This window comes from Stenella coeruleoalba (genome assembly GCF_951394435.1).
Source record: "Stenella coeruleoalba genome assembly, chromosome: 8".
Classification (NCBI taxonomy): Eukaryota; Metazoa; Chordata; class Mammalia; order Artiodactyla; family Delphinidae; genus Stenella; species Stenella coeruleoalba.
In genome coordinates this window covers 19,226,918-19,247,667 of record NC_137154.1, presented here as the reverse complement: position 1 = coordinate 19,247,667, position 20,750 = coordinate 19,226,918, and the positions used below count along the sequence as shown (strand labels likewise).

General features: G+C 38.4%; 1 protein-coding gene across 18 annotated transcripts in view; it reads right to left on the bottom strand.

The window, feature by feature from the left end:
• Positions 1-2,387: 2,387 nt before the first annotated feature.
• Positions 2,388-20,750, bottom strand: part of LRRC4C (leucine rich repeat containing 4C) — a 1,468,103-nt gene continuing 1,449,740 nt past the window's right edge. For all 18 annotated transcript variants that reach the window (XM_079929000.1, XM_079928999.1, XM_079929005.1 and 15 more), the window contains one exon: positions 2,388-5,203. In XM_079929000.1, the coding sequence (XP_079785126.1) occupies positions 3,239-5,161 (1,923 nt within the window). In that variant the 5' untranslated portion in view covers positions 5,162-5,203 and the 3' untranslated portion in view covers positions 2,388-3,238. The remainder of the gene's footprint in view (positions 5,204-20,750) is intronic.

Here is a 20,750-nt window from a genome sequence, read left to right as displayed (position 1 = left end):
CTTCCTCAAAAAAAGCATTGATCAATGTTCCAATCTAAAGTTCTAATTACCTATTTCAATCTTTGAAAAAGATGATATTTGATTCCAGAATATTCAGAATATGAGAGAAAATGATTAAAGCTATATCAGGGCCTATGTGTATGAATTATACCAAATTCTTCTAATATTTTGTCACCACAGATGTGTTTGGACATTTTCAAAAGAATTTAGGAGATTGAGGTGATAGCCAGGTATAAAAGAGTAAGATTCTGGAATAGAAAAAACTGTTGGAGAAGCTTCTTTCTAAAGCATTCTTTGATGTTTTCCCAAAGTAAACTGCGTAAGTTTAGTAGGAAATATATATATACATACTAAAATTGTCATTAGGTTATTTTAACTTGGTTAATTGTAAATGGCATATTTTTGATGCACATGAGTATTTAAGAATACTGCCACTTGGTTGCCTTTGTTTAGAATAAAAAGAGCGACAGAAATAGAAGTGTGTTTTGCTACAAGGATAGACCAGATATTTAAATAGTCACATGGGCTTTCTGCTGTACCGAGGAAGTCCACTTTGTGTGATGGACTCTAATTAGTGCAGCTACCTCATTGAGGCACCCAAAGCCAAGTACATGATTGAGAGCAAATACAGACACTGCTAATCATACACATTTAGAATTCGTTTTAGTGTCCTTTAAATGATACAATTATAACACTATACCTTTCATTCCCAAAACCTGTACTGAGGAACTTTTGTCAAAAGGATTTCTAAATTGACTGTAAAAGTCAAGTCTGGCTTAACCAATTTTTCATCAATATATGTATAGTTTTAAAAATAATTTCCAATATGTATTCATTAGGGCAACTATAATCTCTTACAGGACTGAATTGTATGCTTGACTTTCTTACCTAAATTTTTAGTTCAAGTTCACCTTTCATTCTGGTAGAATTTATCTAACTGCTCAACCACCCCTCACAGTTGAAAGGAATTGTGTGCTGGAGCTAACTCCTTAAGAATTATAAGTTCAAATGAAAGAAGGCTTCCAATCAGCAAAGACAGAGCTTGGAGAACACAAACCAAGTAGAGAAGGCAGGATTCTTTCCCTTATGAATTTATACCAGTCTTCTTTGCATTAGCACTAGATATTCCTTGGTGAGTTGTTTGGTTGGTTGGTTTCTAAGCTGATCTACAGCTTAGAAATATATTAAGTACATTAAATATTGAATAGCTTGACAAATGACAGCCAGCATGGGTTTTCCCTTTTCTTGAGTCTTCTCCACAGTAAAAGCAAATGTGAACTGTGTTCCTAACAAAGGGAGGTAGGAAATGAGGGAGAAAAAAGCCCCTAAAAAATGGTGATCAAAAAATAGAGGCAGGATCCTCGTGTGGTCTCATTCATTTGCTATCTCTTCCTCCCAGTTCTCTGACCTATTTTGCTAGTAATGATTGGTTTTTTACACCTGGAGATCACAAAACCCTGGTGTGAGGTCCAGCCTGCGGAGTTATGTGTGAGTATCCGAGCTGCTCATTCATCAGGAGCTGAAGTTTTCCCTAGCTTAGTCAACTCTTGTCTCACCAATGAGGTGGCAGTTTTCAAGGGCCAGTAATAAGAGATGTATATTTTTACTATGCTTCACATAGATAAAGACAGAAGTCAGACACATACTATATTAAAATATCAGAAGAGTGCTGAGGTGCCAGTAACCAGAAAGTTCCTTTTTAACTTGGAAGCTAGTGTATGTTTCATACCAAAAAATTCCTCCAGTTCCTTGAAGTACCTTTAGTGAATTACCAGTGTATTAGCCTTGCTACCTCTTGGTAAGCATCCATCTGTCACAACAAATCCATACACTTCTTTACAGCCCTACAATCTACATTTGGAAGAAGAGAGTCAGCTCTTCCAGAAGGATGGAAGAAACCATGAGGAGGTTTTAGTAATAACAGTAACCTGATATTTTGAAACTCTAAGGTCCTGATTTTCAGCCTTCCACCTAACAGTAAAATTAAAGCTAGCCCCCAGTAATAAAATGATATTTCTTTAATCATATTATATAGATTGTGAGTGATTCAAAATCAGAAACCAGGTCTTGTTAATAGTGTGTCCACACACTAACATCACTGTTTAACACATAGTAGGTCTTCAATAATTATTGTTGAATTGAACTGAGTTTGCTCACACTCAGCACCAAAAATGATTTTTCAACTTGGATAATTTAGTGTACCTTTGCATTCTGTGGTTGCACTTCATTTAGCCAGCAGAATTTTATTTAGGAGACAGAGAATAAATTATACTGAAACTTTCTTTCAAGTGGAATTGAATTTACTTCACAAAATCATCATTTTTTAATCTGAGCATTCTACAAAGGGTGACCCTAATGAGAAGGAAAAAACACCACAGCATCCTTGAATATAGATCAAAAACTCAAGTCATCCATTGAAACAGGACCCTGTAGAGATTGGTGCTGTGATTGGAGATTACTATAATATTATCTTTCTTAGAAAGTAGGAAATCTAATTACCTTCGTTTCTCACATTTGAGCCATACTACAAATGAGTTGTGTCCAGGTACAGAAAAAACAACAATATTTTATTTATAATCTTATTTTTAGCTTTTGATCTACAAATTCGGGTTCTAGATTTGTTTAAAAGATCATGGGTTTTATAGATGCTCATATGTAAATTAATCTATTGTTTGCTTACTTTTTGTTTTCCATTGTATGGTCCTCCTCATAAATACAGAACAGGTCGTTACATGAAAAATATAAGATCTTGCATTTTTTCCTTGTTCTCTCTTAAAAATCTATTTCTAATATTGCATTCCCCATTGGACTACTTCATAAGGGCATGAGAGGGGGAAAAGAAAAGACAGAGGAAAAAAAAGAAAGACAAAAGAGACTGGATCTCACCACTAGAATTCACCATAAAAATCTCAAAGTGTAACAGAATTCTTACAAAATTTCCTAGACCAGTTCTTTAGGGAATTGAGATCTCCTATGAAAAATATGGCGATTGGGAAAGGCAGGGACAAGATGTGGGAAAATAGTAAATAAGTGCAGCAAAAACAGGTTCTGAGGAATACACATAATTTTGTCTGCTTTAGATCACAATAGAATTTTTAATAAATAAATTTCTTTTCTTTTTTGTTTTTTTTTTGTAAAGACACTTTTTTGAAACAGTAGATTTAGCCCAGTCATTTGTGTCATTTTTAATAAACTGTCTTTTTTTTTTGATTGTTTGTTTTTCATAACTGTAAATGTTTTAGATTTGAGTCTCTTGGACATTGTCTTTAGAGTTCATTCGGATCAATAACGGTTCATGCACTGAACTGTGTATTGAATTTATTGTGTTAACTGTTGTTGTGTGGTTGAAGGGAGATTTGTAAGAGTTGTAGTGGTTTAGGTGCTCATGCTCAATAGCAGGCATGGGCAGGTGGCTTTCCATGGGTGTGTCTCCTGTAATCTCATCATCCACATTAATGATTTCAACAGTCCTCGTTGGGGCATGATGGTTTTGCCGATGGTGCTGCTTCCTCATCTTGTAGAAGATGACCAGCATCACTGCAGCCATGAGTGTGATGGCCACAAAACAGCCAATGATGATTTTGGTAGTCTTCATGACTTCATCGATTCCTGGGATCCCACTGTTTATATCAGTCACGGGGATGGTGAAAGTTTTTTCTGTTGACCTTGTGCTCTGTGGCGTGAGAGAGGTGGTCACGTTGGTGGTCTCCCAGTCGATCACCGGAGTGGGACCCACATTGTTATCTGTGGTCCTTGCCTCATCCTGAGAAGGTTCCATAGTCTCTACTGTGACGGTTGAAAAGTACGAGAAGGGAGTAGTGTTTGCTGCAGTAACATTCAGGGTGGCCGAAGCAGTGGTATTTCCAACAGAATTACTCACCATACATGTGTACATGCCTGTATCTTGCACAGTTACATTCGTGAAGTTTAACGTCCCATCGCTGAGCACGGCTATCCGCACTTTGTACGCCCCATGTGTCATGACTGTTCCGTTTGGAGTAATCCAAGATACAGAAGTCAGGGACGTGGAGGCCCGACATTTCAGCTCAGCTGCCATGCCTTCAGTGACATTGAGGTCTGCTGGGGGCTCCACAATGACAGGAGCATAGCATGTGAAATAATTCTGGTCAAGCTCCCCAATGTACCTCCCTTTCAGATTGGGAGGCGTGTTACACCGGGCACAGCAAGCTGTGTTGGAGGGGGCCATGTCTTTTATCCACCAGCTGAGCCACAGTATGTCACAGTTACAGTTCCAGGGGTTGTGATGTAAGTGTATCCGTTCTAGATGATGCAAGGGTGTGAAGAGGTCATGAGGCAGTAATGTTAGATTGTTGTGTGCCAGGTTGATCTCCACCAGTGACTGAAGGTTATCAAAGGCATTCCGTTCAATCACTTGAATCTGGGACTGTATCATCCACAGTTTTTGAAGGTGCATCAACCCCTGGAAAGAGCCAGGCCTGATGGCAGACAGATGATTCCCAGAAAGATCCAGCTCATCTAGTTTTATGAGCGGCGTGAGGTTAGGGATTTCTCGGAGGTTGCACATGGCAAGGTTCAAATACCTCAAGTTGGACAGACCTTCAAAGGCACCTTCTGAGATATACGAAAGCCTTTTTAATTCCCCTAAGTCTAGTCGGCGCAAAGAAGGGATTCTGTTAAAAGCATAAGAAGGGATGCTTTCGATGGGGTTGTTTCGCAACCAGAGCTCCTTCAGTTTAGACAAATATACAAAAGCTCCATTTGGGATGGTCGTAAGACGATTGTCAAAGAGTTCCAGGGTGTTGAGGTTTGCCAGACCATTGAAGGCCCCAATTTCAATTGTTCTGATATGATTCCTACTCAACTGTAGGATTTCCAGGTGCCTCAAGTGTTTGAAGCTATTCACTTTGATGATCTGGATTTGGTTCTCATGGAGGTTCAGCAGCCGGGTGTTGGTGGAGATGCCATCTGGAACCTCACGTAGGTTTTTCCGAACGCAAATCACCTTGCTGAACTGGTTGCTGCAGGAGCAGACGGAAGGGCAGGTTTGAGCCCGCACCAGACCAGCCACCACAAGAAGTTGAAGAGCCAGCAGCACCACAAGCAGGGGGTCAAATAAGGCCCTGTTAAACCTAGGACCTATCATTATCTGCTGTGGATGTAAGGTCATCTTGTTCAACATTCATAATTTATCTGGTGTTGGTCCTTCTGGAGTTCTAATAATCTGCAATACAATGAGAGCAAAAAAGAGTATTAGATCTCCTCCAGATGTCTTTCTGGAGTCACTGTATGTAGTGTCATTTATTAAGCGATCTGGCTCATATTTATAGAGAAGTGTTTTTGTACTTTGAGTCAGCAGCCATCCACAGCCAATATTCCATCAGATGTGCAATCACAGAGCAATGGAAGAATGAGGTAGAGGGCCTTACTGTAGTGTTTACCAACCAAGTCTGAGCTGAATGCATGAGGACATATGAAATGTACCCCACAATTAGGCTCAATGTCCAGACCAGATTGGAAAAGTTCAGAAAATAAAATTGGGGTGGGGGCTATACCAATAAACTAAAAATTCCCTCGCAAAATTATTAATACCTGGCATTTTATTGAGGATTAGTCTATGTGCCAGGCACCACAGGCTATGGAGTTCACAAACAATCCTATCCAAGAATGGCTACATAACTTGCAGGGCTCAAGGCAAAATGAAAACATGGGATGTCTTGTTAAAAATTATTAAGAATTTCAAATCAGTTACAGAAGGGCATGAAGCCAAGCATGGGCCCTTCTGAGTATGGGGCCCTTTGTAATTACACAGGCTGCATGCCCTGATCCTTTCTTAACCTTACAGCATTCCTCTGAGGAAGGAACTGTTACAGACTCCATTTTCAAGATGAAGAAATTTAATAGTAGGGGAAGTGACATGCATGCAGTCACATGGTTAGTAAGTACAGAACCAGGGCTTAGACGGTCAGCTCATCAGTCCAGGAGAATATGATCTCAAGAACTCCATGAAAAAGTTTCTGCAAGAATGATGGCAAAAGCAAAATATTTTTCACAATTAATTTTGTTAAAATACCTTTCCTTTGGGGGTGACCTGAGCTGTAAACACTGGCAACTTATCATATCGTTCCTGTGAAAATACACTGAAATAATGACATGCACAAATATACATAAATTTCTAGAGATGTTCATATACAAAAACTCATGACAACAGAGCCAACTGCTACCCATAGGTAGATATACCACAAATTAAATCACACCCCATGAAACATAATGTTTACGCACAGAAAAAAATCTTAGTATAACTGTATTATATATGTATTATGTCCCTACTCTTACTGATTTTAAGTAGATTTCTGGGAAGGAAATAAAACAACTCACTTCCTGCAACTCTTCTGGCACAAAGAGGAATTCCAACGCTTGTGTTACTCAGTATAAACCCCACTCAACTGGCTTATCATGGATTGGGCACCTGTGTAATGACCTCTCCCAAATTTCTCATCTCAATAAACAGTGTCTCTTCTGTGAATCTCCTGGGAAGAAAAAAAAGTGTGGAGGCTCACCATATCCAATTCAAAAAGGCACTAAGACAATAATTTAGTATTTATTACGTGTCACCTTGGGCAGGTTACTTATCCTCTCCATGGCTCAATCTTACTTGCAAAATGGGAATGACATAATTACATAACCCTTAGTGTTACTGTCAGAATAAAATTAGTTAATGTTCATAAGGGCTTAGAATAATGCCTTCCATATGGAAAGAACTCAATAATATTAGATATTATTATTATTACTACTACTGTATTGTTGTTTCCCTTAGCCAGACATTTTGCTAAGTACTGAGCATACAAAGGTGAAGAATATAATCCTCATCCTTGAGGGAATTATAATTCAGGAGGTAAGACAGATAGGCAAACAGATGAAACAAAATAATGTATGTTCATTGCTCTGAGGCCAAGCCACATTGGTAGGAGGGAGCTGAAGTCAGAGTAACTCAATCTGTGCTGGTAAATCAGGAGATTTTCAAAGAGGAGGGTCACCTGATTTAGATTTTGTAAAAGAAATTGATAAAGAAAAGAAAGAAGAGCAGAGGGACCAGGCTGAGCTAAGACAAGGAAACATGAAGGATGCTAGTACAACCAAAGCACCATAAAAATTCCTCTGTGGTGGGAGAACGGAAAGCCTGGGGAAGAGAATGGGAAAGAAGCTGGGATAAGATCGGGTCCAGACTGAAGAGTTGGTTACGCCAAACTTAAGAGTCCCCGTTTTATCCTACAGGCGACATATTCTGTTTATACAAAGAAATGCTATCATGAGCTTTGTTTTTAAGAATGATAATGTTAGATTAACAGGGAGACAGAAAAGTTTTGGAAGAAACCAGCAGCAAGGAGAAAAATTAGGAAGATCCTCCAGCTGCTCCAAGTGAGCCTTAGAGAAAAGTCAATTCCAGAGACAAGTGGACTTTTTTGGTCATCTCTTGCATGCCTACCATTCAAGGTCTTGAGGAGAGAAGGGCCGTCTGTCTCCTCTTTAGGAGTATAACCCTTCTACCAGTTGTGAGATTCTCAATGTTAATTAACATTTGTAAATAACTCCATCTTCATAGAGTACACAAGACAGAGAAGAGGCTCTTTTCCTATAAAAAGAGATTCTTCACTCAGTAAATGTATCTGCCATTAGCAGCCCTTCAATATACACCCACATTCACAGAACGGCAGAAAAGGACCTGAATCTCAAGAAGGTGAGGTTTAAAGTCATAGATGCTTTCTGGCTTCAGAGGCTTGTTTTGGTCTCCTTCCCTATGGCAGCAAAGAAATTTGACCACTGGGTGCTGAGTTGTTACTCTTTCTTCCAGCCTTCTGTGGCAAACTGACTTGCTGCCTTTCTCCGGGCTCCTGCAGCTCTAGGTTGACTTTTCACACCATTCAGTACTACGATCATTTGTCCCTGGGTCTGTTTCCTGCACTACCTTTTGAGCTCCCTGAGGACAGTGGCCATGTCTCATGGTCTCTTCTTAGCCTCCTGACAGCACAGTACCTGGTATAGTGATGTGTACCAATGTATTTAATCATGCCTTTTACTTTCTGTATTTTCTGATGTTTTGATACGGGGCTGTGCTTATCCTGGAGAGACTGCCCCTCCAAGGGCTAGCTAATTCCTAGAGATAGTAAAGGACGGGCTCACAGGCATGCCTTTCATATTCAAGGCAACCATTATGAAGCCAGTACCCCAATCATTTCCTTTATCAGTTTTTACAGGGCTCTTTACACTTGAGCCACTATCCCTCTGCCCTCATCATCCCAGGGCTAGATACCAGGCAACTGGGATAGCTCCTGTGTTCCAGAACCCACTGAAATTATTCATACCACAACAATGTGGCTGGCAGGCTTCTCACCCTGAGTTAGATTGGGAGTTTTCCTTCATTGTAAGTTTAAACACAACCTTAAAAACCCTTGTAGATTTCTATTTTAAGTAGAATCTTATTTAAATTGCCAGTGATCATGACCACAGAAAATCTGTCATTCATGTGATTCAGTATTTTCATTGCATATGTTCCCCTTTCCCCAAAACACACTTCTGAAGGTAAGAGGGAATTTTTAAAAAGAAAGAAAGAAAGAAAAAAGAACAGCACATAAAATCTCTAATATATTAATTGATAGATGCTTTTAGGATTGGGGTCATAGGGCCCTACTCCTCCATCCCTCCTCCCACCTCCCACTCCATGACTCTCTCTAGAATCCTAGGGTCTCTGGCAACAGAGGTCAAAATAACTGGTTGACTGGAAATCGCACAAAAGTGAAAAAGATACGTCCTTATTCTGCCATTTGCTACCTTTAGCCCTTTAAAATATGAAATAACAAAGGCAGCCATGTCCGGTGGTCAGAGAAAAGGCTCATGAAGACTTTGAATTTATATGCCTGCTTTAACCCCCATGACCCTACAATTGGGAAAGTTACTTCACCTGTCTATAGCTTACTTTCCGCATTTGTAAAAGGGAAACAACAGAGTTACTTACTCAAAAGGCTTTTGTTAGCACTGTCACATAATACAGATAAAGTTACTGGCTCATAATAAGTAATAAATATTTACTACATTTTAAAATAAAAAGTGATGGGAGCTTCTTCCTCTTATATAAGATAGGAATAACACTAATACTTATTATTCAAAGTTGTGGTAAGGATGAACTGGAATGACCAGAAACATACTATCAGTAAATTATCAGAAACATACTATCAGTAAAACATACCGAAATATGATACATTGCTCTTAATCGTAGAGTATGTGTGTCTCCCCATTTTCAATCCCCGGGTTGTTTTATTTTCTATTTCTTGCTTACTTCAAGGTCTTTTTGCTATTGCAATTAATGAGATTGCCTGTAAATCAGTCATAAGTAACAATTTATGAATTATAGTTGGTTCAAAGCTAATTTATAACCTGCCGCAAATAAAACTTGGTACATGCGCTGAATCGAGTAAACTACTATCAACAAAAGGTTTTCTATTTTAAAATCTGAATTATGTTACTTTCCATCGAAAGCCAGGTTTCAATATCTCTTTCAGAAGATGTTTTTATCACATCAAAAGGAAATCAATTTAAAAGTACACACTTCCATTACGATGTCATCTCATAGCATTTATTTACAAATGGATCTGTGTGGGTTTTGAATTAAACTATAATACTTTTAGCCTTGTCCCAGAGGATATCCTGACTTTTTGTCAACAGACCTTTCTTCTTTCCTTACCTATGCTTCAGGACACAGAAGGAACTGAAGGAGGGAGAGTAGCACAGTATCATTGCTAAGTCAGCATAGACTGTTGTCCAGACAATGGAACTAGTTTGCAAGCGAGGTGGGAGAAAGATACATTTAGTTAACCACAATCAGCCCTCCCATCTCAACAGACCACATATTCACAATCACATGTATCTGCAACAAACCTCTCTAAACATTGAGAAGCAAAACCCCACATTTAGAAAGGAGACTGAGACCTCCACACCATACCTCACCATCAACATCAAATTGACTTAGCTCTGCCATGGTCTCTATCAGCATCTCTAGCCTCTTCTGAAATTCTCCTGCCAAAACAGTTTCATTGTCCTTAGAGAAACTTGCCCAAAGATCTATCAACTCTTTCAGGGAAAGCATTAACAGAAGTCTGTGCTCTAGGATTTTTTGAATCTTCTGCTTCACCTCGGTGTTTTCTCCACTCCTGGATTGTTGTATCATAATTCTTACCTGATCCTCATCAAGTTCCCACATTGAACGATTCTCCTAAAAATCAAACTTCCAGTTCTCAATAAATTCTGGCTTAATCTTCACCACTCCACCCATAGACTCTCCTGGACCTCTGTGGGGTGGTGCTTCCCCTTAGTAAGCAAAAAACTCAGCTCTGTCTTACCAACAGTTTGTGTTGGTGACATTTTCAGAATCAACTTTTTAAACAGAACTAAAGATGAGTTATTCACCTAAAATATGCTTGAACTCTAATCTTTCTGTCTGTCTCTCTCTGAATTTGTTGCCAACCCAACATCCTACTCGCATACTCTTTCCCTAGAAAATTTTGTTCAGGAAGATTGACTTTCATTCTAAAAAAAAAAAAAAAAAAATCATAAAACTATATTATCTGCTTTGGGAGAGGCTGGCCCAACCTTGATTAGTTCATAGAATTTGGTTTAAGCTAGTACTAGGCAAACGTTTTCTGTAAAGGGCCAGATAGTAAATAGTTGATGCTTTATAGGTCGTATGGTCTCCAGTAGCAACTACTCTACTCTGCCATTGTAGCTTGAAAGTAGTTCTAGACAAAGGTAAATGATTGTGCATGGCTATGTTCCAGTTAAACTATTTATGGGCGCTGAAATTTGAACTGTATATAATTTTCATATGTCTCAAAATTTTCTTAAAAATTTTTTCAACTATTTAAAAATTCCAAAACATTCTCAGCTCACAGGGCATTCAAAAACAGATGGTGGACTAACCTTTGGACTATAGTTTGTTGAGTTCTTGTCTAAATAAACATTGGTTGTAGCATTCCTATTGCCAGAGACTGATCAAGTCTGGGCATGTGACACAATTTGGCCAATGAGATGTGAGGAGAGGTCAGCTGAGGGGGTTCTGGGATTTTTTTTTTTTTCTCCCACTAATATGAAGAAAGACAAGGGGAAGGAGTAGTTCTTTGTTCTGTTTCTGGGTATTGTTGTGGGTATAAGATACGGAGAGTTGCTGCAGCCATCTTGTGGCCAAGACAGGAGGCAGCCTGAGGACAAAGCTGATGTGCTAAGGAAGGAAAACATGGAAAGAGGGGAAGAATTTGCATTTCTGATATTGTGACAAGCAGCTAAATAAATGAATCCTGTAACAGTTTTTCCTCTGTGTTTTATTATTATGTGCAATAATCAATTCCTTACAGTATAAACAGTTCATTATTTTTCTGGTTACTTACAGCCAGACCTACCTGATGCTTTCATAGTCATTCTCCTCTCTATCTCTATTTCTCGCTCTCTCCCACTTCCCCAAACCAAGAGCAAAGAAAAGGCAAATAATACAGAAAAATTCTGATTTCTTATACCATTATATACCTGAGACCTACCAAAGAGAACAAGGTAAGATGAGGCAAAATGATTTGCTTATAAGAAAGGAGGCGAGGCTCATCCCCACCTTGCTAAGAAGGCTTTCTATTGTAATCATTTCTCTGGATAGCTCTTTACATTTTAAAGAGTGCTCGAATACACAGGAAAAGGAAAAGCAACAAACTAAATAACATCATTATCAAAGATAGCTCACCCCCCAAATCAAATTTATTTTACAACTATTTCCTAATATAGTTCATTATTTTTTCCCATTCGAAACCCAGTTTTGCAAATCTGTTGAGCTTTCCTCCCTCATGCAGGAATATATGGCTCTGCACATGTACAGAGAAAGAAAATTTTTGTAAATACGCCCAGGGCTGACCCTCAAGGCAAATGTAATGGAAGTGATACAAGGCTTAAATGGCTGTAACCTGGGTACTGAACCTGTCAAGTCAACAGGAGGCTCTTTGGCTATATACACTGACCTTGCAATGTTTCTAGAAAAAGTTGGGATTTTTAAAAATTGATTTTTTTTTTTTTTTTTTTTGCGGTACGCGGGCCTCTCAGTGTTGTGGCCTCTCCCGTTGCGGAGCACAGGCTCCGGACGCGCAGGCTCAGCGGCCATGGCTCACAGGCCCAGCCGCTCCGCGGCATGTGAGATCTTCCTGGACCGGGGCACGAACCCGTGTCGCCTGCATCGGCAGGCGGACTCTCAACCACTACGCCACCAGGGAAGCCCAAAAATTGATTTTTAAGGAAAGAAAAACCACCTGGATCTGCATTTTCACTTTTCTAGAAGACTTACCTAACTTATAGTACAGGAATACATGTGTTTAGTGTTTAGAAGTGACAAGATTACAATATCATTAGATAAGAAAAAGCAGTGAGTGGAGAGAAATATGTATTAATGGAAGAAAAAACCATAACAACCCATGTGGCTAACATGTTGCTACGTTCTGGAGAGTATAAGAAGGGATAGAAAAGAGCTAAGGTGACCATGCCTTCTAGAACTTTACAAACTTATTGGAGCTGTAATACAAATGCATAGATACCTATCAAGAATAAAAAGTGTACATATGTGTATCTAGGTACTAATGTAAATCAGTGTATTCGATATTTAAATGCCATAAAACATTTAAATGTCGTAGATAATCAGAAAAATTTTAAGAAGAGGGTTTGGGATTTTATGTAGGTCCTTAAAGGGATATAACCTTGCATTGAGGCAGGTGATGGAGGAAGGCATAGATGACTTATAAAAGAAGAGGACTAGGAGAGTGAAATAAAAGAAAAATGACTTAATGGAAGCAGAAGACTTACACAGCAGAATTTAGATAAGTTGGCCCAACTGAGGGGCAGTGAATGCCTGGTAGGAGAGTTTGGATTTGCTTCAATAAAGAAACTTAGGAAGACACTCCAGGCTCTTAAGCAGGAAGGGCATTGGTGAGAGCATTATTTTAGGAAGGCTCCATCCTTGTGCATAAAAGAAATTGGAAAGAGGAGTGGTTGATGGAAGAGGCAGATGACTTCAATAATCGACACCCCTAGCATTACTTTAGAACAGAATGGAACTGATCTTCAGTCTGATTATCTGACTACTCAGACATGTATAGCTTCAAATTAGTCATCCCTAGTTGAAATCCTGTAGAGCATGAAATGCCAGTGAAGGCAAAATTAGCTTCTGTATGTAGTCTCATTAAAAAATACTGGTTTACACAGAGGGAGCAGGGTATCACTTTTGAAACTCTGATGCACAAGTAAGGAAAGATGCATTTTTGATCTCTAATGCTGCTCATGTCCACATTGTAAATTATACAAAAAGGACTATGAAACACACATTCAGTTTTGGTTTCTTGAGGACATACTGTACTTTCCAACTTGAAACAATGTTGAAGCATAGAAAGACACCCAATCTATATCAGCAAAACCTAGTGGAACAAAAACCAGATTTAGAGTAAAATGAGGTGAGTTAGAAGGTTGGCCAAGTATTCTTTGGCATAACCATTCTTTGGTAAATTAGCTTTCTCTGAACTGCACCTTCCTAAGTGGGAGCGATGATAACATTAATAGACATTGAGAGAATTATATGAATTAAATGGTGTACCATATACTGAAAGAAAATCCCCAAACCTGCCCTGCACCTTCGTAAATGCCATTATCACACATCCAATTGCTCAAGGCAAAAATGTAAGGATCTTCCTTGACTTTTCTTTTTATTTACATGCAGCACAACCCTATTCATTAAAATACTGACTTTACTATTAAAATATAAATGGATCTATCTACTTTTCCTCATTGTCCCTTTCTAGCCAAATCATCTTCATTTCTAACTTGGACCACTGAAATACCCTCTTACCAGTTTCTTTACTTTTGCAATTGCTTCACCACAATTAATTCTTCATACAGCATCTAGAATGAAGTTTACAAATATAAATATGTTCATGTCATTCTTCAGCTGAAAATGCTCCTATTGACTTCATACCCTTTTAGAGCAAAATGTAAACTGTTTTGGCCTCCAACATATGATTATCTGATAGTTGCCTAATCTCTCTTATCTTTCAACTTCTCTTCATTTTGCCTTCTGTCTTCAACCATATTGAATTTTCTTTGTTCCTCAAATGCTCCAAGCCTTTTCCTTCCTCAGGACCTTTGCACTAAGGTTCCCTCTGCCTGCAACACCTGTCCTTGGGTTTTTGCATGGTTGATATTCCTTTCATTCAAGACTCCCTTTAAATTTTACTTTCTCAGAAGATTCATTCTTGATCACCCAGCCTAAAGCAGACCCTCCGTCAGCATCAGTCAGATTACCATTTTAACTGTCATCAGAGTACTTCTCATTCAATATTTTCCTCATATATTTCAATGTTTATTTTCTTACTGCCTGTCTCACCTGAGTGGAATGTTAAGTTCCTTGGAGGAGCGTCTTATCTACTCTAGTGATATTCTTCCAGAAAAATACTCATCAAACATTTGTTAAATGCATGAATGAATGCATGAGTGTTCAAGCAGATGGAAGCAGTTTGTAGATAATTAAGGCTATATGCTCACTGAGGACCTAAATAATATCATATTTACTAATTGACCCTTAGCATCTAGTAGAGTCCAACTCACATAATAGAAATTTCATTAATTTCTGGAATGATTCTTGTCCAGTTTTTAGTTATTTTCATAGAAGTCTTCCTACAGAGAGAACAAAGCAATATAAAGTTCATTTCATTGTTCTTGCTCTCTTTGTTTATTTTTACTTTTTAAATTTTCTTTATTTTTTTGGGAAGGAAAATCCTTCCTTATTTCTTTCTCTTTATCTGTTCTTGTCAATAGCAGCCCTGTTTTAAGTTTGGCCAGACAATGCCCTCTACTGTATGTGCCTAAAATAACACGATTGCCTTGAAAATTACAAGTAGATGATGCATTAAGTTATTTCCATGATTTGCTTCACATGATACCAACATGTACTGCAGAACTAAGGAGGCTTGACTCAGCTTTTGGGTCCCTCCATTAGGTCAGACCACTTAGAGCAGAGAACAAGAATTCTTATAGACCGAAAGTCAAATCATCCTCAAATTTTCTTTAAAATGGAAGAGTCTCTTGATCATCACATTTCTGCTTCTAGAACACATTTAAACCATTAATTAGAAAATCCTTGGGTGAAAAATGTCTAATTCTTCCATCACAATCGAAAAGAACAGCATGGATTAGGCAAGGTATTGGGGTAGGCGGTGGCAGCTCCAACTTTGTCTTAGCTACAGAAAGTCAAATCTACTTCGTGTTAGGAAAGCAGACCTAGAAATATAGCTAAAGACTTGGCAAGGCTAAAAATAAAATTAATTTGTTTTTTCCCTGCTTGTTTAGCCTCACATGATGCAGGAGAGATAAGCATACCTGGTACATAGTTTTGGCTGTTTATGAATTCTTTTGATCATGTTCACTTGCTGTGCTTGATTATTTATGAAGAAATGAAATATAGTTGACTACATGTTTCTGGAACTAAAGGGTGGGATTCGAGGTGCTCAGGGCTATGTTTGCATTTTTATGATAGTTGCTTGCTGTGTTGGTTTAGTGAAATGCATAGCCAAGGAAAAAAGCTTAAAACCTCAAGTGACATATACTATTTGATATTTCACTCTTCAGGAAATGAAATCAGACAGTACCAATGACCGGAAATGTGCCTGTTTGTAACAATACCTGCATTCTCGTTTGCACTAATATTTTTAAGGCTGGAGCCCTCCCAATGCATTAAGACTTCACTTCTCTCCCTTTCCTTTTTGTTCTTTCTTTTTTCTTGGATTCAAGGTCCACCAAATGATTAATGTATGCATTTCCTTATCTCCAAAATTGGTGTTTTCTTTTTATACTATTCCTGAGGGAGATTTGCACAGTAACACTTTACACACTTTGTGTAACAACACACAGGGACCTAGACAATAACTGTCCAAGAAAACATAACCCAACAATGGTTTCCCAGTGCTTACAGAATAAAGCCTAAATCTCTTGCATCCTCTACCCACTAGATGCCAGTAACACCCCCAACTGTGACAATCTACAGTGTCTCCAGATATTGCCAATGTCCCCTGGGAGGCAAATTTGCCCTCTTGAAAACTACTGCCTTAGTGCGATACGTAAGACACTCCCCGAGGCTGAGCCATACTGCTTTCCCAGTCTCATCTCCCACTGTTCTCCATAGTACAGTCTCGGCTGCAGTCTGTTTCTGATTCTAAAAATATACTCCCTACTTTTCCTCTTCAAAGGCTTACTCCTGTTTTTCCCATGCCCTGGGATGTCCTACCCTGATTTTTCTTTCAAAATTGTACCCAAATTCAGAGACAATTTTACAATGACCATTTCTACTAGATTTTCTTTGGTTTTACTGGCCAGTATTAATTCATCCTTCCCCTAAGGATCTGTAATGTCAAGATTACAGCATTTATCAAATCTGTGTTTGAATGCAAATGTTTGGGAATGCATTCAATCTAGTTAATCATAAGCTTCTTAAAGACAGGAACTGGATGATGTCTAGGCACTCAGTAAATATTTGCTGAGTTGCAGTACTGAAAAGTAGTTCACATTTCAATTCATAGTCAGGAGTCAGGTTGATCAGCTAAGTTTATCAAGGTCTAGTGATAAGACCCATATGTAAACCAAAAAAATAAAAATAGTACACAATGGTAAAGAGGGGTCTCAACAATAACTTCTTGCCCTCTCAACCCCCCAAAAAAACTTATAAATAAATTAACATTGAGAAGAAGTAGATTATCAAAAATCAGCATGAAAATGGGTGATTAAAAACAATAGATTAGGGTAAAAATCTATCCTTACCAGCAATAAACTGTATCCTAAATATGATATTACAGTACCTGGCACATGGTATATACTAAATATCTGTGTATTAAATGAGAGGGAGGGAGGGAGAGAGAAAGAGAGAGAAAGAAGGAAGGAGAGAGGAAAGAAGAAGGAAGGAAGGAAGGAAGGAAGAATAAATGTGCTCAAGAAAAGGTTGGTTGGTATAGAATACCAACTACTTACATAACTAAGTGAACACTAATGGAATGTAGAGACTTTTTAAAAATCAAAGATTCAAATGTGTAGAGTACTTGTCTGTAAAACTGCCTATAGGTTGGATAATTTGGTTTATATACTCTATTACTGAGGATACACGAGTTAATACATAAAGAAGGATTTAGAACAGTGCCTGGTACACAGTCAATACTGTATGAATGCTTGTTGCTGTTTTTCTTGTTATTTGTCTAGTCCTGGTGACAGTTGAAATCCAATTGTGGAGAATGATTGATGCATCAGACTATTATAATCTGATGTTAAAGCAATTTGAATCATACAATCACATTTTCTTAGTTTGATTTCTTACCAGCCACCTTATTTAATTATAATTTGCTTTTCCATGAAAATTCATAGTTCAATCCTTGGGTTCCTAAGACATTCATGAATGGATTTCAAATCATTTGTAAATCTTTTGAAATCATATGCACATTTTCGTATAAATGTGATTGTGTATTTTTATAAGAAGATTATTCACTGGTTTTGTCACCACATATTCAAAGAGATTTATGATTCCAAAAAAGTTTAAATTTCACACAAAAAGATTTGACAGACTAAAGTATTTGAAGGATTTGTTATAGTTCTAGCTGTAGTTTAGCAAATTGGCATTCTGTTCTATATTCTATATTTCGTATGTGTTTAGTAAGTGTGACTACACCCTTCTCATGATGAGCTACCAAAATCAAATTTCTGAGATTAGAAAACTAAGGACTAGACCCAGGTCTTGAATAAATTCTTCCAGACAAATATACATTGGGAAAGGTCTTGGAATGCAGTCTTCTTTTTTGATGATGAGCCTTGTCACACACCTTAAACTTGGCACTCAGTGAAAATTTGTCCCTCCATGTCATTACTTTAAGGAATTTGTGTCAGTGTAAGAATCAGAATGCTGCACGATGCAATGGGATCCAGAGCTTCTTCCACAGAAAGGAAACGGGAACTTCTCTGATCCAGAACTTTCCTTCATTTTGCCATAGTTTATTCCTCAAAGGAAAATACACGGAGATACTGTAGGTGAATTGCTGTGTTTATCTATCTCTTAGAATATTTTGGGTAATCGTGACAGATGCCAAAGGAAAAAATATCATGCTTATTATTATTAGTGAAAGTCAGCTGTATACCAAGAATGAGAAAAAATAATATTCCATTAAAACAAATACAACCAAGCCCCAATAAGAATACCCTACTGCCAAAAAAAAAAAAAAAAATCATGTTAAATAAGGTTGAATTGCAAAAACTAGACACATGTTTTAGCCTCTCAAGATGCACAACACGATGTTTTTCTCTAGACTTTCAGTTTGAAAAAGGGAATAAAAGGAAAACAAATAAAAGAGGGAGAACATTTCCAATTATACTCAGTCAAAATATGAAAATTTATTTTTCTCCTCATGACATTCTCCTGTTGGTCCACAGAGGCTAATATTTATTCTTTTGTCTTTCTACATGTGTTTGTACATTAACATTAATATTTATATATATTTTCTGTCCAGGTTAATGAAAGGGCAAGTAACTAAAGAGGCTTTTGAAAATCTAACAGGTCCATCTTAAACATAAGTCCTTGGCAAGGTAGGGAGGGAAGGATTTGATATCCAAAAGTTGTTAATACAGTTAATGACCTTGCTTCCCATGCTTCCTTTGGATTGATGACTAGCTGGGAAGAGTTGATAGCCATTAACCCGCAACTGCTCATGAATCCTTAGGAAATGCCCTGTGCTAAGGTGATCATTGCCTTTATAGGTTGAAAACAAACAAACCAACAATAGCACCCAAAAGGCATATGGATTTTTGTAATTAATTGTAATGCAATTTAAATTGACATGCAGATTTGTTTATTAATTTATTTATTTATTCTGAAAAGAATAAATATCACATATACAAAGCCATTCAGATTTTTAAATCACCTTCTAATATTTCACCAAGTACCTTCTTCGCTATTATTAAACAGTGCAAAGCCTTAATTTCCTAGACTGTGCTCTCACACACACACATATACACACACAAACATATATGTATGTATATATATATGTAAAAATATCTGGGATTCATTTCATAGTAGGATGCTGGGAAAAAGAATCTCTAATGTAATTTTAGCTCTAGCTCTAATATATGATTCTAAGTATGCTCACCAGCACTGTGTGAACTTTACCTCTGAGGGAACTATTTCCACTCTGTAACTGCCTGTCACTGACCGTTTGAAACACTGTGCTAAGACATCCCTAACATAAACAACAGTCAAGAACCAATGCCGGTGTGTATCCTGAGCGTGCATGTGATTGTGTGGATAATTACAAGGAGGGAACCAATAAGGTTTAAACAGTCAGTGAAGGCTATGCAGACATGAGATTTAGTAGGATATGTGCATTTGGATAAGCAAAAGGTCTGGCATTCCAAGAGACAGAAAAACATAGGCATTTATTCCTTCAGTGATATTTGCTGAGTGTTTACTGAGTGTCAAGCAGGGTCCTCAATTCCTGACACTTAGGGCCAAGTTCTCCCATCAAGAATCTTAAAGTTTAGTGTGATTCTTAAGTGAATAAACAAGGAACTATAACACAGCAGAAAGTGCTAGGGAAGAATACACAGTGTGGTTTAGGAGCAGGTAATAGGAAACACATACTAGCAGAGAGAGAGAGAGAGAGGGAGACAGAGGGAGACAGAAAGAGAGGGAGAAAGAAAGAGGGAGGGGGAGGGGGAGAAGGGGTGGAGAGAGAGAGGGGGGACAGAGGGGGAGAGAGAGAGAGAGAGGGAAGGGAGAGGGAGAGAGAGGGAGAGGGGGAGAAGGAGATAGAGAGAGAGAGAGGGAAGGGAGAGGGAGAGGGGGAGAGAGAGGGAGGGAGAGAGGGGGGGAGATAGGGAGAGACAGAGGGAAGGGAGAGGGACAGGGGGAGAGAGAGGGAGGGAGAGAGGGAAGGGAGAGAGAGAGAGAAGGGGAGAGGGAGAGAGAGAGGGGGGAGAGAGAGAGGGGGACAGAGAGGGAGAGAGAGAGAGAGAGAGAGGAAAGAGTTTATTGGAAACAGGCATGTGGTAGGTGGGAAATGTATGGCAGTGAATATGAGCATAGGGCAAAGAGATGCACGATCTGATTTCCACTAGGAATATATACTGAAAACCAGTGGGATAAGGTAGGATAAGTAAAATAGCACCAGACTATGAAAAATAGACCAAAGAAATGGAAATTCTATATTGATTCCTGGGATGGGTTGTAGGGACTTGATTTTTCTCCTTTTGTTGGAAGGGAAAAGGACAGTGAGAAGAGTATTTGAGGAAAAGCAAATTTGCAATAATATGGGGTACGGATAGGAAAGAGGGCACTCTGAGACCTGAAGGTCAACCACAAAATTATTTCAATAATTGAGGTTTGAGAAAATGAAGGTCTGGGCTAAGCTCTGCTTTTTAGCTACAATACAGCTTGACACGATAGCATGATTTCCTATCTCTGGTCTGCAATTCTTAACTTGGTGAGACTCCCTTTCCATTTCACCAACTCCCCTGATTCCTGACCCCTCATTGGCTGCTTTCTCTTCTGTATAGTTTGGACTATGGAAAACATCAGAGCAAGTCCTATACATCTGGTCCTGGCTCCTACTGAAGATCTCGGGGCCACCGCCTTCCAGTTTTCAGCATGATTTAAGAGTTTAATAAATTCACCCAAATGACCC